This window comes from Corvus moneduloides, chromosome 5 (assembly GCF_009650955.1).
Source record: "Corvus moneduloides isolate bCorMon1 chromosome 5, bCorMon1.pri, whole genome shotgun sequence".
NCBI classification, from domain to species: Eukaryota; Metazoa; Chordata; class Aves; order Passeriformes; family Corvidae; genus Corvus; species Corvus moneduloides.
In genome coordinates this window covers 42,991,985-43,006,380 of record NC_045480.1, presented here as the reverse complement: position 1 = coordinate 43,006,380, position 14,396 = coordinate 42,991,985, and the positions used below count along the sequence as shown (strand labels likewise).

The following is a 14,396-nucleotide window of genomic DNA, read 5'->3' as shown; positions in this document are numbered from 1 at the left end:
GGGGGGGAAAAGAATTTGTCATAAACTTACTTTGTATAGTTTGGCTCATCCAAGAAAAAATGGGATGTCATGATGCATATAACCACAGCTCTACTTTTGCAGGCGTTCTCCCTTGCTTCTAGAAAACTTTTCTTCCTGTGAAGCCTATTTCTTTGTGGGGCAGCAGGTACAAAATAACTTAAGTCACAAGGAAGTAACACTTGTGGGAAACTGTTATTAACATGAAAACAGTCATTTTAAAAAAATGGGGAAAAAAATCCAACAAATGAAACAGACATTGATATTTGGATTCTTGTGTGACTTTATCTGTTTTTTCTTGACCATCCGAAGCACCTAATAACCTCTTGGACATTTGTCCAAATAAGGCTCCTCCTCCTCTCTTTTTAAGAAATACTGGTTTTTCCCGTTAAAAAAACAAACAAACAAACAAACAAACAAACAACATTTTTATCTTTTATTCAGTAGCACATCTTGAATATATTCCTTCTTTTCAAGTAGATCTGAAAACTATTACAGAATATTTACAGATATTGTAGAAAATGTGAAGCATGTAAGAGCACAGAATTTTGCCCTACTGAAAGCTCTTTATTATTGCATCCTATCAGACCATGCCAAATGTTCAACATCACCATAATTAAAACATTCATATTGCTACCCACTGCCTGAAGCAGAGCAGTGTGAAAATCCTTACTGTAAACAGCATCACAGTTTCCAACAGGTGCCTCACCTTGATGAGTTCTTCCTTCAGCACAAAAAGGTCACAAAGAGACATTTGCTCACTCCAGAAAAGTAATTTAACAAGAATAATGTTCAGATCGACATACCACTAACTTAGAACTGCATTCTCATTGGGCAAGTATTGGAGAAAACCCTGGAGACAACTGGTATCACCATGCATTTTGTGTTTGCCATACATTCTTCAAAACTCCAGTTACTCCTGTAACTACAAAAAAGTTGCAGAAAAAGTATTCCATCATTACCTACTGAAGAACTGAGGCTGAAGGTAGGAATTCACTCCTACTTGCTCACTTTTGTGCTTTTAAGTAAGTAGGTAGCATTCCATGTTTTCACATTAAAAAGATGTCCCCGCATATTTAGATCTTATAGATATCTAAGTTACATGAAGAATAAAATATTTCTGGATGCTTTTTTTGCTCCAATACATATTATTTGTAATTCAGTTTGCTATGTCCTGAAGCTATGTTGAGAGTTTTCAACCTTTAGATTATTTAAATTAAAACATGGCAGAATGCACAGACATGTAAAACCTCTAAACATGCAGTACAAATTGCATTAGGAGCTATCTTCCATTGTGTTCACATCAACAGGTGATTTAAAATTAGGGGGGGAAACTGAGCACAGGACAACATTTATTTTCATTTTAGAGTAGCATGACTGTAAATGACCTTTTCAAACGGTTCCAACTTTGGTCAAATTTTAAACTGAATATAAGATCAATGAAGATGATGTATGTAGACACATGAATGTTAGTTTCTTACAAATGGGAATCAACACACTTCACATGACAGTGAAGTATCCAATCACTAACATCATGTCTAGCTCCCACTTTCTGGTCAATGGATAAGGAGGAATTTGGTTTCTCTAAATCCAGTGTCAAATACCTGGTTGCAGAATCCTTGCATAATATTTAAAAGTAATTTTGAAGTCTTTTTAAAAAATGATTGGCAAGGTAGAATACACTTTTAATAAGCAGATTGAGGCCCAAAGTATTCTGATGAACTTTTATTAAAAATAATCTTCCTACATTAGTATGGGATTCTTCAGCAAAGTCAGGCCACCGCCTGCTGCACAGCCATCTTCAGTAACACAATAAATTTGATCTTCTCTGTTCCTCTGGTAATCAGCACTGCTGGCTGATAACTGCTCTGCTTATGAACACAAATGCTGTTTTGACCACAAACACAACTTCCAAGCAGCCAAGACACAGTTTCACTGAAAAGGAAATCACCTTTCCTTCAACAAAACCAGTTTTCTCTAAACTTTCACAGATGGATATAATTCCATGCACAGTCATAAGATCCAGAAAGTTCTCAGTACAAGAACCAAAAGTTGCTTAATGACACAAGTTGATTTGGAATGCTCTGCATGCAGTTTACTTCTTAGGACTTTGGGGGCTGCTTCCCTTTTCGAAGGCAATGTGTTCCAGATGCGGGATGTCTGCTTCCCAGCGCTGCCTCTATCTGCTGGATGTCATTATGCACTGAAGATTTATGTTCAGCTTCAAATTGAATGCAAGTTTCACACTTTAAGTAGGGATGCCCACAAACATATTGTTCTTTGGAGAACAACTCTCTGGCTCCATAGATATAACTTGGACAGAGTAGTTATGTTCTTCTGCAGCCCATGCCCGATCCAGATCCACAAGTCCCATACACTGCTTCCCTAAAACAAGAGCAAAGGAGAGCACAGAAACTCAAAACATTATCCAAACATTATCAAAAACTTGCACTTAAAATATTCAGAGTTAGGATAACACATGAGTAAACCATCTAAAAAGTAAGTCCCAAATCTACTTTAAAAAACAATCTGGTTTCTGTTCCAAATCACATCTGTGACTTGTAACCCTCATTTAGCAAAGACCTTGAGGAGATATATCTCTTTATATATGGAGAAAAGCACAACTATTTAAAAGTATTCTCAAAACAGAGAAAAAAACATGCTTTAATGTAAATGGGAAGAAGAAAAATGCCTAGTTTACCCCTGAGCTCTCTGAATTGCCAAACTTCTACTCCCTTTATAACCATAACTGTTTTCCTCCTGTACTTTCATCTAAAATCTGAAAATCGCTGGTTATTGAACATAAACAATAGACTAAAATACCAAAAAGTGATCCAGTGTAATTGATTTGAGACATATTACTGTAACTATTTATAAACAAACATACTAAATTGGTAATGCAAATGAAGCTTATTTCAGATTTACCTGCAGAAAAAAACCGAGAAGGATAAAGGGTTTTTTTCTGCTTAGAAGTTTTTTATTATGAGACAGCCACAACAAGATGATGGGACCATTTGTCTTTACTTATTTACTCATTATAATTTATTATTATGTTCTGAAATATAGGATTGACTTGTCAGATTGTATTTTCAGCAGCTTGAAACATTATTGCAAGAAAAATTTAATGCTACTTTGAAGTGTTTTATCACTAATTGTTACAGCCTCAAGTCATGAATGGGCACAATCCCACTTCAGTCTCAAACACAATGATCCTACCTCTTTTCTTGTTCCTGACAGAACTGTATAGTTAAATGTATTTGGGGTCTGAGATGAAGAGACAGGAGCACATCCTGATTACCTTTGGAATAGGAGTCTGACATTCCAAACTACCCTCCGGAATGGCTTACCTCTCTTCCCTGAATATATACAGAGCTTTTGTGCCTGTATCCTTACCAGCCCAGTTATGCACCCTGGTTAGGTGCCTGTAGAAGTTTCGGGCAGGTGGCACCAACACTCCCCTCAGTATCCTCGTATTTCAGAGCAGGTGGTGCACATCACACTTTAATGCAGGGCTCAGTCCAATCTACTCTGTCTGTCCACAGTGAACCCATGGCCAGAACTATCTTCTCGTCTCAGCTGAATGCATTAGTTACAAAAGAATTTCACTACTTTGAATTCACCAACATTATGACATTTGGACTCTTCTGTTGGTGGCTTGGGATTCGAGAGGGGTAGTAATTAGGTAGGAGACAATTTAGAGATACAATAATAAGGGAGTGCTTGAAAAAGAACTTTCCAATTCAGTCCTGTATGGATTTGCATACTGCAGGGAGAAATTACCAGTTTATATAACCAACCCAGGACAGAACTCTGCAAATTACCTTTTGTGGTCCTATCCTCCACATTTGTGGTTCCATATAAAATTACCTTCTGTGATGAACAAAATGGCATTTACACAATCCTGCCACTGATACCAGTATCATCATTATTCCAAGTGTACACATTGAAGGGCATCTGGGACTGCCACAAATGGGGCCTGGCTCCCCTGGGTGCTCTCAGTAAGTCTGTGAAACCCATGGAGCAGTTCTGTGTCCTCAGGTGGGCCATAGCAATGTTCACAAAGCCATTCAACCACTCATTTTGCACTCAGGTACCACTGCTGCATATAGAGGGTAAAAGCCACATGTCCAGTTAAAATGGTACAAGGGACTTTGTTCATTTAAGAGGGAATTGCTGTGTGTAGGAGAACTGAGTTCAACTGCATATTTTTAGGGTCACAGATACCACAGAAATTGGTGGTAACTCCTTTGAGAAATTTGTTTCAGCCATGACGTCTCAGACAGAATGCTGTATTTTACAGCGTACAGGTAATGAAAGGGAATGATGTGTCACTTCTCTGAAGCTGCATAAACTCAGTGGTAACTCCAAAACACATTTCACAATACAATCCTAAAATATTCAAAAAGTAGAAGAGTAAGTCATTTTGTCATCATTTACAACAGAGAAGAAAGTCTCCACCTGTTCAGGAATACTTTCATTAAATGACATACACAGTTTTTTCAATATCTGATCCTGCATTGCACAAAAACAGAACTAAAAAAACCCATTCTCACATTGCTATAACACTGATCTCATTCAATCTTCAAATGTTTACAAGAAAACTTTAAAGTACCACCAAACAAGATTTCCACAAAAAAGATTTCAAAACTGAAGCAGAACACAAAAATGAAAACCATCTTCAATGAGACAGATTAGTATTACATGGAACTTAAAGAAAAAGTAACATTTTTGACAACAGAAGTGATGATGTAGGGGGAGAGAGAGAATAAAATTATATTTGGGGTCTTTTGTCAGGGCAAAACACATAAAAGTTACATTTGTGTTCCTAGCCCCTTCTGTCTTTTCTGACCTGGAAGCTAGTTTACAGCTTCAATCGGAACGAACAGGAATACCAGACAGAATCACATTATTTTTTTATAAACACACCTTTATATACACCCTTTATAAAATACATCCTTCTGTAAATCTAAGCTTATTCCACATATTTGAAGTGTTCTGTATTTGCTGTCCTTCTGACCAAAGCCAGCCCAATCTCTGCAATTCAGCCATATTGTTTGCAGCTGGCGTTTTTTGACCTCCCAAGAGTTACCCCCAGTGACTACAAGCAGGACGAAGGGGGCACATTGAAAAGGGGCAAACTGAAAATCACTACTACAAATAGCCAGTGCTTTTAATGTAGGATAAACTGCCAATAGCAGGACTTTAGCAAACTTCACAAAGATCTCATGCTTTTCAGAGAACGGTGGGGAGAAAAAAAGATGAAGCAACAAAAATCAGTAAAATGCAAACTCACTCTCTCATATTGATGATTTTGGAAGAGGAAAAGAGTTCCTACAGCACAAAAGAGAACAGCAAGACATGAAATGTGATGAAACTTAAATTTTTCAAATGTTATCTGAAGACATCTACTTAATGCCCCATTCATAAATGTACCATTTCTTCCTTTATGTATCAAGGTAAAACCAGCACTGAGATGGTTTACACAACAGCTTCAGAAATTCATACCAATTAGCCTGCGTTCAGGTGGAAGCTGAACAGCTGTCTGATCTGCAAATCTGCAAAGGATCATGTGCTCCTATAAAAAAGACAAAAAAAACCATAAATCAAGAAAAATCTGATTAAAGGCTTAGAAGTATCAGAAATGCTACCATGTTGAGGACAATATTTCTAAAAAAATTTCTGTGTGCAAATCCCAATTTTTATACTGCAAATACATGTGTAAGTCAAGTGTTTGTAATCACTACCTCATTTCTCCTCGTGAGTATTTGTTTCTTGCTAAACTTTCTAATTCTTTGCAGCAGTTGAAGTGGATGCAATGTATACAACACAGCATTCTTCAAAGACATCTTGCACACTAATTTTGCCTTCAATTACTGATGAGCACCACAGCCCTCTTTTAGCATAGTCATAATAGGACAGCCTCCCTGCACCAATAAGCAGCCAAGACAAAATTCTTTAACAGTTGATTTGAACATTTCTCCCAAGCAGTGGTTTTGAATCCCAGGACAGGCTGGTGGGTCAAACTTCCTCTGCCCCACCACATCCATTCAGATCCTGAAGGCAAAAAAATACCTGTCTGTGAATAGGAAAGTTTTCTCCATCAAAAGAGCACAATTTACTTTCAAACTACCCCTGCTCCATTAAAATTTTCTGCAGAGACTTCTACAGAAGAATTTCTCCCTGTCCAGTCAGCCAGGGGGATGGTGCAGGGGAGGGTGCACTTCGCTCCCTGCTTAGAGCAGCGGGCAGAGCCCCATCCTCATTTGCGTTCAATGCCCACCGCCTGTGCCAGCACAATGGCTCCTCAAAGAGCGGCCAAGCCAAGGCAAGTTAGCCAGGTGGTGAGAGGAAAGCCTTGCAGGTGTAGCAGTGAAATTACTGCTCTGATGGCAGCTGTGCTCTGTGGGACAGCTGCAATATGTGGTACAGGACAGAGTAAATCAGAACCACCTTAGAATCGCACAACATCCCCAAGTCTCCCACAACGACATGGGGAGAAAACAAGAACAGGCAACAACACAAAGTGCTCTCCTATGCAAAGCTCCCAGAGCTCTAGTTCTGAAACAAGGACATGTGTCATCAAAAAAGAATTTATTCTTTTTTATTCTTGCCTGATACAAAATTATTATTTTAAAGATTTCGTTCTTTAACAGGTGGAGAGAGCAACATCACCAAAGGATACTTCAGGTTCTTTCAGTATTCTGAAGTAAGGATACTTACTCCAGCTTTTTTTAGAGGGATATAAACATTCAAGTCTTCACAAAAAACCTTCATATTAAATCAAGATGGTAATTCCCCCAGTACACTCCATCCAACTCATAAATAGACAACTGACCGCAAAAAATTTCCCACATATTATAAAATAAAATACTATCATCACATGATACACAAATACTACTCATTTAAAGACATTTATAATATCTTGATGCAAGGATATTTGTTCCCCAGTACAGCTCATTGACATGAAGATTTCCAACTCACAGCTTCATAAAAATAAACAGAAGCAAAATAGGAACATGTCATAACACCTTTAGGCCTTGAACACGTTACACCCAGTCAGTTCAGCTCAAACGTCGCTCTTTTTGTAGTACAAAAGAGCTGAAAATGTTAAGCCCAGACATCTCTACTGGAGAATGGAGAAGGGATGTCATGGACAATGTGGCCACTGTTAGGAGAGAAGCAGCAGTGACAGGCAGCTTAGAGAGAAAAAGAGTGATTTAGAGGAGAGGGAGAAGATCCATGTTAGCACACAACTCCTCCAGCCTTCAGGCACCCAATACAACTAGGCTCTTTGCAACAGCAAGTTCCCAACTCCTGTGGACCAGACCAGAGCCAAGGTAAGTCTTGTCACTTAACTTGAAAATCTGAACTGGCTCCAGTCCTTAGCTTCTTACAGAGCGATCCAAAAAGATAAACTAGAGCCTGTTAGGACTACATTGTTTCCCCCGACACAGTGATTGTCACATTCCCTGATGGCAGAAGTAAGAAGAAAAGCATTTCTAAAATAATGTTTAGAAACTTCCCAAAGCATGCATAAACAGCTAACTTATTAGAACATCCATACCTTCAATTCCTATTAAATTTCAAAAGTTGTATTTTTAACCTTACACAGTTCTACTTTCCAATTATTGTGTCTTTACAGTGTCTCAAAATGTGTCGTGGTAGAAACCTACAGCTATCATAACCTTATTCCTTGCAACTATAAACTAATGAATTACAACATAATGTTCTCATCAAAAAAGTTTTGGAAATGCCAGACTTCTGGATGTCTTTTTAGATCTCACTAAAATGAAAGATAAGAGAAATTAATTTAAAATGGGAACTGGAGGGGGTGACACAGACAACGTCTGGCTAACACATGGCAACTTTGGCTGCTAGCCAATAACCTGTAAGAATTTATTAATATGAAATATAAAAACACATACAGCTAGCTGCATAACAAAATTTATTTATAACTAGGATTATTTGAGGCACCAACCAGCCTAGACCAATTGGATAGACTCTTCTGTTACTAAGAGCAGCAATATTTTTTAGCCTTATCTTTGACTCCTGTGCCCTTTTGCAACACAAATAACAAAATTCTGGAGTAAAATTCTTCTACAGTGTTGACAAACCCTGTGATTTAAATCTCCATGGATTAACAGATTAAGAAAAAATTCACTGAGTTGCAATGAGATTATACACACTATCCTAATCTAGGCATCCTTAACTTTATAACTGACACTATGTCTCTCTGCACTGCTAGCAGGTTTAATAATGCTAGTAAATAACTTTTTTCTGAACTGAAACCTGAGTTCTTTGTGATTATGTCTCAGAGACATTGAAAGGAAACTTAATCGTGGGAAAAAATAATGGCAGCTCCAAATCCACCACGCAGCTTTTGTCCTCTCAATCTTTGGGCATTTATTACCTGATTACTCAACTTCCCTTATAAGATGGCTGGAGATTTTCTGAATTTTTAAAACTCCCTCTAATTTAGGGATTAAAAAGGATAATCTCTATTTTCCTGCCACATACATTATCTTTGTACTACCCACTGTCCCCAAAAGCATTTGGATATTAGAAATACCCTCCTTCCATATTTCTGTTACAAAGAATTATTCTGCACCTCCAAAATTCATTTCTATATTGTAAACACCAAGAGTCCTGCCTAGGATTTGACCTGTAAATTCAGTAAAGTTTCTATATAACCCTGCTTCTCTCAAAAGGAAACATGTTCTTTCCATGCTACATTAAGTGCTTCTAACCTTCAAATTTCAGGTTGCTCATCACTAACAAGTTTAAACTCACAGGACAAAATTTAGCAGATCAGTACTGGTTTTCTGCTGTCCACCTCTCTGCTCTTGTCCTCTTCCTCTCCTATCTTATCTGCACTCTGTCAGATCTGTATGCTTCAGTGATAATTTCTCCCATATTTCTCTCAGATTATCTCCACAGACCCCAGCTCCACAGGGTCAAAACACACTTCAATATTTTAAATATAATTCTGAACAACATTTTTTAAACTGTATAAAATATAAATACTGTATAGAATTTTTGCTGATCTGTATAAGCTCTTCCTGCTTACTATGTCCAATGTTTTAGACATAGAGAGAAGAATCTAATGTTTATTAGAACAGTTGTATTTAACACCTAAAAAAATTGGTATCCTGTAATTTTTAGCTGACACACGTTGAAGTATCCTAGGAATGACTCACTTACACATTATGAAAAAAAGGGGGTTTTTTTGTGGAGAAACTATTTAATTTTATTGAAGAAAAAAGCCTTTGAAAGTGAATGGTGGAGAAAACACAACACCTGCACTAATAATGAACATTTCACGTAACACATGCCCCTCCTTGCAATTTTAAGATAACCACCCATATTTCATTTGATAAGAAGACCCAGTAAGATGCAGAAAACTGCACATAAACATCTTCCCCCTGTCTTTTTACATACCTTGTAGGACAAAATTTCTTTAAACTGATGACTGAAAAAAAAAATAAATAGATCAATTCAATTAACATCTAAAACCAGCAAAGGTGAAAAATAGAAGCAATCATTACATACTTGAACACATTTTAAAGAAAACAGCAGTATCTGTACCTTGAAGAAAGGCATTAAAAATACTAAAACTCATTACAGTTCCAGTACACTAGAAAAGTGTATATAGTGGTGGGTTTTTCCTAATATTAATAAAAATTCTCTCTTAAATCATTATAAATGCTAACACATACTTACTGTGGTTTTCTCATTGTCACAAAACCAGTTTATATATATTTACTAATACACACATATATTTTGTTTGTACCATAAAGGTAAAGGGTCTTTACAATGAAATTGAATACAGAACACAGGCACTATGGGGATACAGCCAGGCTATAATGTTTTATGATCATATAACATAAGGGAAAAAAAAAAAAGCAAACCCTAAAATGTAGCTCAAGCTCAGGCTGGTAAGTTTTTTCGTACTTCTGAGGTTAGATTCAAAATTTTAGCAAACACAAACATTCTTGCAGCATCTACAGCAACAAAAGTTTTCTAAGTGATCATTTCCAGTCTTTGTGGTCTAAAAACATAGCTGGACAAAAGTTAAACATTTTCCAGCCAATTTTAAAACAAGTTTGCTAATTTTAGAAGGCTTCAAATTTTATTGCCTCTTCATTAGAAGACCTTTTTGTTTTATTGTGTCACAAGAGAAAACAAAAGGGACACACAAAGAGATGGAAGTATCAAACTGACAAGAAAACACTGTTAAATGCAAAGGTTACCAAACTGACAAGTTGTAAATAATTACTCTCCACACACTTCTGTGTCAGAACACTTTGATATTATCGAGAAATATGAAAAATATTTCACATGAATACATAATATCTTTTTAGATTTGCAGGTTAATTTTAAGACTGCATGTTCCATTTTCTTATTTTAGCAAATATATACTTAAGTCATTGATGTAAATCCTAGTAGAATTAAATCTAATTAATCTTTGACATTCAAAATGCAAAGCTCAGTTTTATGAACAGAAAAAAAAAGCCAACCAAAACACAACCCTTTCCCCCAGCTAGTTCTGACTCAGAAGTCTGTTTAACTCTTATCTTCTGCCACTTTATGCTTACCTTTTACATTTTATTTATATCAAAGGCATTAAAATTCTTAAGCATAAGATGTATTAGTATCTCCCACAAGGCAGATTTGAAGACAAAATATGTACACAATCCATTGAAAAAGTATTAAAAATATGAACTGAAACAGAGGAGAGCTTATCTACTTGGGAATAAATCAAAGAAGTTCCACAAGTACTGAACTGTTTTATAAAGCAGACCCATTTCTTTAAACTGACTCCTTACATCTTCCTCCAACATTAAAATGTCAATTCCCCTTCCTAGAGTAATTTTCATGAGTTTTCCATTAACTTTGTGATTTTAAGGTAGAAGGTCTGCATATTAGATACTATATCTACTATATTGATTGCATAAAGTCTTCCGAGCCATGAATAGGTAAATCCAGAAAAAATATTCCAGGAATTACCAATCTGTCTCTCTGTTAGGACAAGAGGAAACAGTTTCCTTTTAAGTGTGAATCAGCTTAGCCTAGTCACTCACAATGACCCTCAAATGATTAATTCTATACTCTTTTAGGATTTTATTCCCTCATTTAAGTTGATATTTTAAGGCTTATCTTGCAAGCTTTAGTTCACCTTCGTGGATATTTGAACTTGACTGTATTTTGAATGAAGCCGTAGCAGCAGGGGGAGATGACAAAGGCTGCCCGTGCCCTGAGGCAGTGTTCGATCACCATGTCTGTAGCCACCCCACAGGCGTGCAGAGCCACCTACAGCAGTAAAAACAACAAACAAGGAAACAAGAAAATTCATCATTGGAACACTCTAAATACAGTCCAGCAATTTTTGGTTGACTGAGTTACTTAAACACATGAGAAGTTTTTGCAACTAAAGCTGCTACACCAAAGGCCTGGTCCTTAGTTCTCCAGTTTTTCATTCTTCTCCTTCATTTCTATGTTGAGGAAAATTTATGGTTTATTCCATTAACAAGGAATTGACACTGAAGAAGGGCCACTCACCAAAAGCACTCAAAAGGCAGGTGCACTTCATTGTGATACCAAATAAACTAAAAACAAATCTCCATAAAAATAGTAGCTGTGGAATACATAGTAACAGAAAAACTATGTGGTGATTTGTCAAAAGTTTTTGTCAAGCAAAAAGGACTTAGAAATACAAAGAACTACATCAAAACTGGATTTCAACTGAGCAGTAAGAGAAGTAACAGATATACCTCAAGGTCACATCTAAAGGAAAAAATTATGCATAAATTTAGATAATTTGATTTTAAAGTACTAAGTAAAACCTAAAGGAAACAAACACTGGAGCTGGGGGAGGCATCAAATACAACCTGCCCTCCTTTAATTCTGTTTGTCTCACCTTATTCTTTTCTTTCTTTTTCTTAGTAATGGGCTCTTCAACTAAAACTAAAATAACATTTGATCACAACTACCTGTGAGCACTGACGTGTTTGGGCAACACACAGGTTGCACCCAAATTCTTCCTGCTCTCCTACACAAAGGCAAGTTACTGCAGTACTCAATACATTGGCAAGGGAAGGCAAGCAGCTCTCTCCTACCTATACCTGGGACGCCAAACGCAGCACTGAAATGGGGCATTACCTTCTCTGCCTCCTCCCATGTGCTCAGTACCTCAAAGAGTAGGCTTTGGGCATACTTAAACTAAGGACATTTCTGAGGCACATTTTTGATTTCATGCAGCAGTGTGGATTTATAAAACTACATTGTTTGCTTTGCTTTTTGTTCACTGTGGATTTAGAGAAGAGGTTTAGAACTGCCCAGCTCAGATTTCAGGGTTCAAAGCTGTTTTTCAAGGTAGAGCAACTGGAAGATAAAAACTTTGCTCTCACATATAGATTAAAACAAAGTCTTTTTTGTTTCCAGTCTGCTTGTTGTAAGCTCAGCTGAGGAGACCATTAATCATCAACTGAACTGCAATTGCATACAGATGGAAATAAATACTCTCATCTCAAGCAGAACATTAAAAAATTAACAAGAAAATAATTTCAAAATGAAATTTTCTGCTCATATTAATTTAACAACAAAAATAAAACTAGTTTAACATCAGAAATAGAGTCTTAATATGACAGCTATCAGATTATCATGAAATGTAATTATAGATACTTCCTCATCTATCCAAGTAGAAAACAAAGCTCTCTGCTTTGCCTGCACATTTGAAAAAGAGACCTTAAAACAGCAGCAGATAAAACCAGTAGCTTTGCTGAGCATGTATGACCTGTTACACCAACAGATTTCTTCTTTGGCTTTCTAAGAACCCATTTAATTAACAAAAATCCCAAATAAAATTAAAGCAAAGCTTTCTCAGGATATCCTATATATTGAACTCACTATCTGAAACAAAATAAAATGTGAAGACTAATGCAGATATTTGGAAATGAAGCATTTCCAAGTGAACTCTTCTGACATATATTTCGGTATCTTCCTTGTCACAAAACTTGAAAGAGAGAATATAATACTTTTTTATTACATAAAAACTCCACAGGTTTAATATTGTATTAACCTTTAAAAGAGGCCCCCAAAAATTAAGACAGGAATTCCAATGACCACAAAATTGGAGACTCATTTCGTAAAACAACTATTAAAAATTCCACACACACAATTCAGTGTACTATTCATGAGATCCTGGTATTTTGAAATAACTCTCTAGTTCACCCACTGAGATTCATATGACAGTGTAGCACAGAAAATAAAGCTAGAGAATTGGAAATTTACACTTGGAAGCACTGGGCTAAAACCACTTATTTTCTCCTCTTTCTCCTGCACTAAATTTCTTTTCCTTTCTTGAATAAACCAACCAAACAGTTAAACAGCACTGTTCATGTACCATAAACCTTCAGCATTAACCATCCTCAGCTACAGTCAAAACAGGATTTCAGATGGATGATTTAAAGAACAGTCAATATTGCATGGAAAGCTTGCACCTTGCCACAGGGGTTCATTTTCTATTAGCAGAATAAAAAACTAGATGACAGGAATATTTACAGAGCTACAAAATACTATTTATGCCTTATTCTTCACTAGGGCTGCAAAATTCTAGACAGAACATTCATCTCATTTACTTTCATGGTCTGTAAGGACATGCAGAGTTTTATTCTCTCATGTATTTAAGTTGTTTTAAGAATAATTAATCAGACACTGAAGTTCTGAAGTAGAAAAGTTATAATCACTTACCCCAATGTTAAAAGTCCCATTAAAATAATCCAAATTTGCTTGAATGAACCAAATGTTGTTTAAACCTAGTTCATCACTTCTGTCTTTAGCACGGATCAGAGACAACTCCTTATTTTCTATGAGCACCACCTAGATGTCACACACAGGAGAAGGTAAGGCAAAATAATACTGAGAAATTGAAGTACAACATTACCAAGCAGAAAACGTTCTAGTTTGCTGAGAAAACCTTTGAATTACTTGTGGCAGAGTCTGAGAGCTACAAAATGACTAGCTGGAAACCTAGCAACAATCAAAAGTATTTAATGCTTGCCAATATTAATCAGCTTGCAAATATTTTATATTTTCATATAACTTTTGTTTTCTCTGGAAAGCACCAAACACATCTGGGGATTATGCTTAAAAATTTGCATGTTTCAAACCTAAGTCCTCTGCTGAGACAACTGTGACTTCTATGTGTCCGCTCCACATAGACATCTTTTGAAGATGATTACCAGAGATCTTTTTCTTGAGAATTTACCTGACAGGATGGCATCATATAAGCAAGAACAATTCCAACATGGCCCTGTGAAAACAAAAACAAACAACAAAATCAATAGCATTCCCTATTGTTCACTCATTACATGATGAGC

The 14,396-nt window shown here is 36.4% G+C and overlaps 1 protein-coding gene across 5 annotated transcripts in view; it reads right to left on the bottom strand.

Annotated features, from left to right (window-relative positions):
* Nucleotides 1-439: 439 nt before the first annotated feature.
* The window catches only part of GSTCD (glutathione S-transferase C-terminal domain containing), a 54,378-nt gene continuing 40,421 nt past the window's right edge, over nucleotides 440-14,396 (bottom strand). For 3 of the 5 annotated variants that reach the window (XM_032109330.1, XM_032109329.1, XM_032109331.1), the window contains exons 7-13: nucleotides 14,285-14,329; nucleotides 13,768-13,896; nucleotides 11,195-11,328; nucleotides 9,457-9,487; nucleotides 5,524-5,593; nucleotides 5,312-5,349; nucleotides 440-2,403 (exon numbers count right to left, since the gene is read on the bottom strand). In XM_032109330.1, the coding sequence (XP_031965221.1) occupies nucleotides 2,260-2,403; nucleotides 5,312-5,349; nucleotides 5,524-5,593; nucleotides 9,457-9,487; nucleotides 11,195-11,328; nucleotides 13,768-13,896; nucleotides 14,285-14,329 (591 nt within the window). In that variant the 3' untranslated portion in view covers nucleotides 440-2,259. The remainder of the gene's footprint in view (nucleotides 2,404-5,311; nucleotides 5,350-5,523; nucleotides 5,594-9,456; nucleotides 9,488-11,194; nucleotides 11,329-13,767; nucleotides 13,897-14,284; nucleotides 14,330-14,396) is intronic. The other 2 variants (XM_032109332.1, XM_032109333.1) reach the window with 1 other exon arrangement.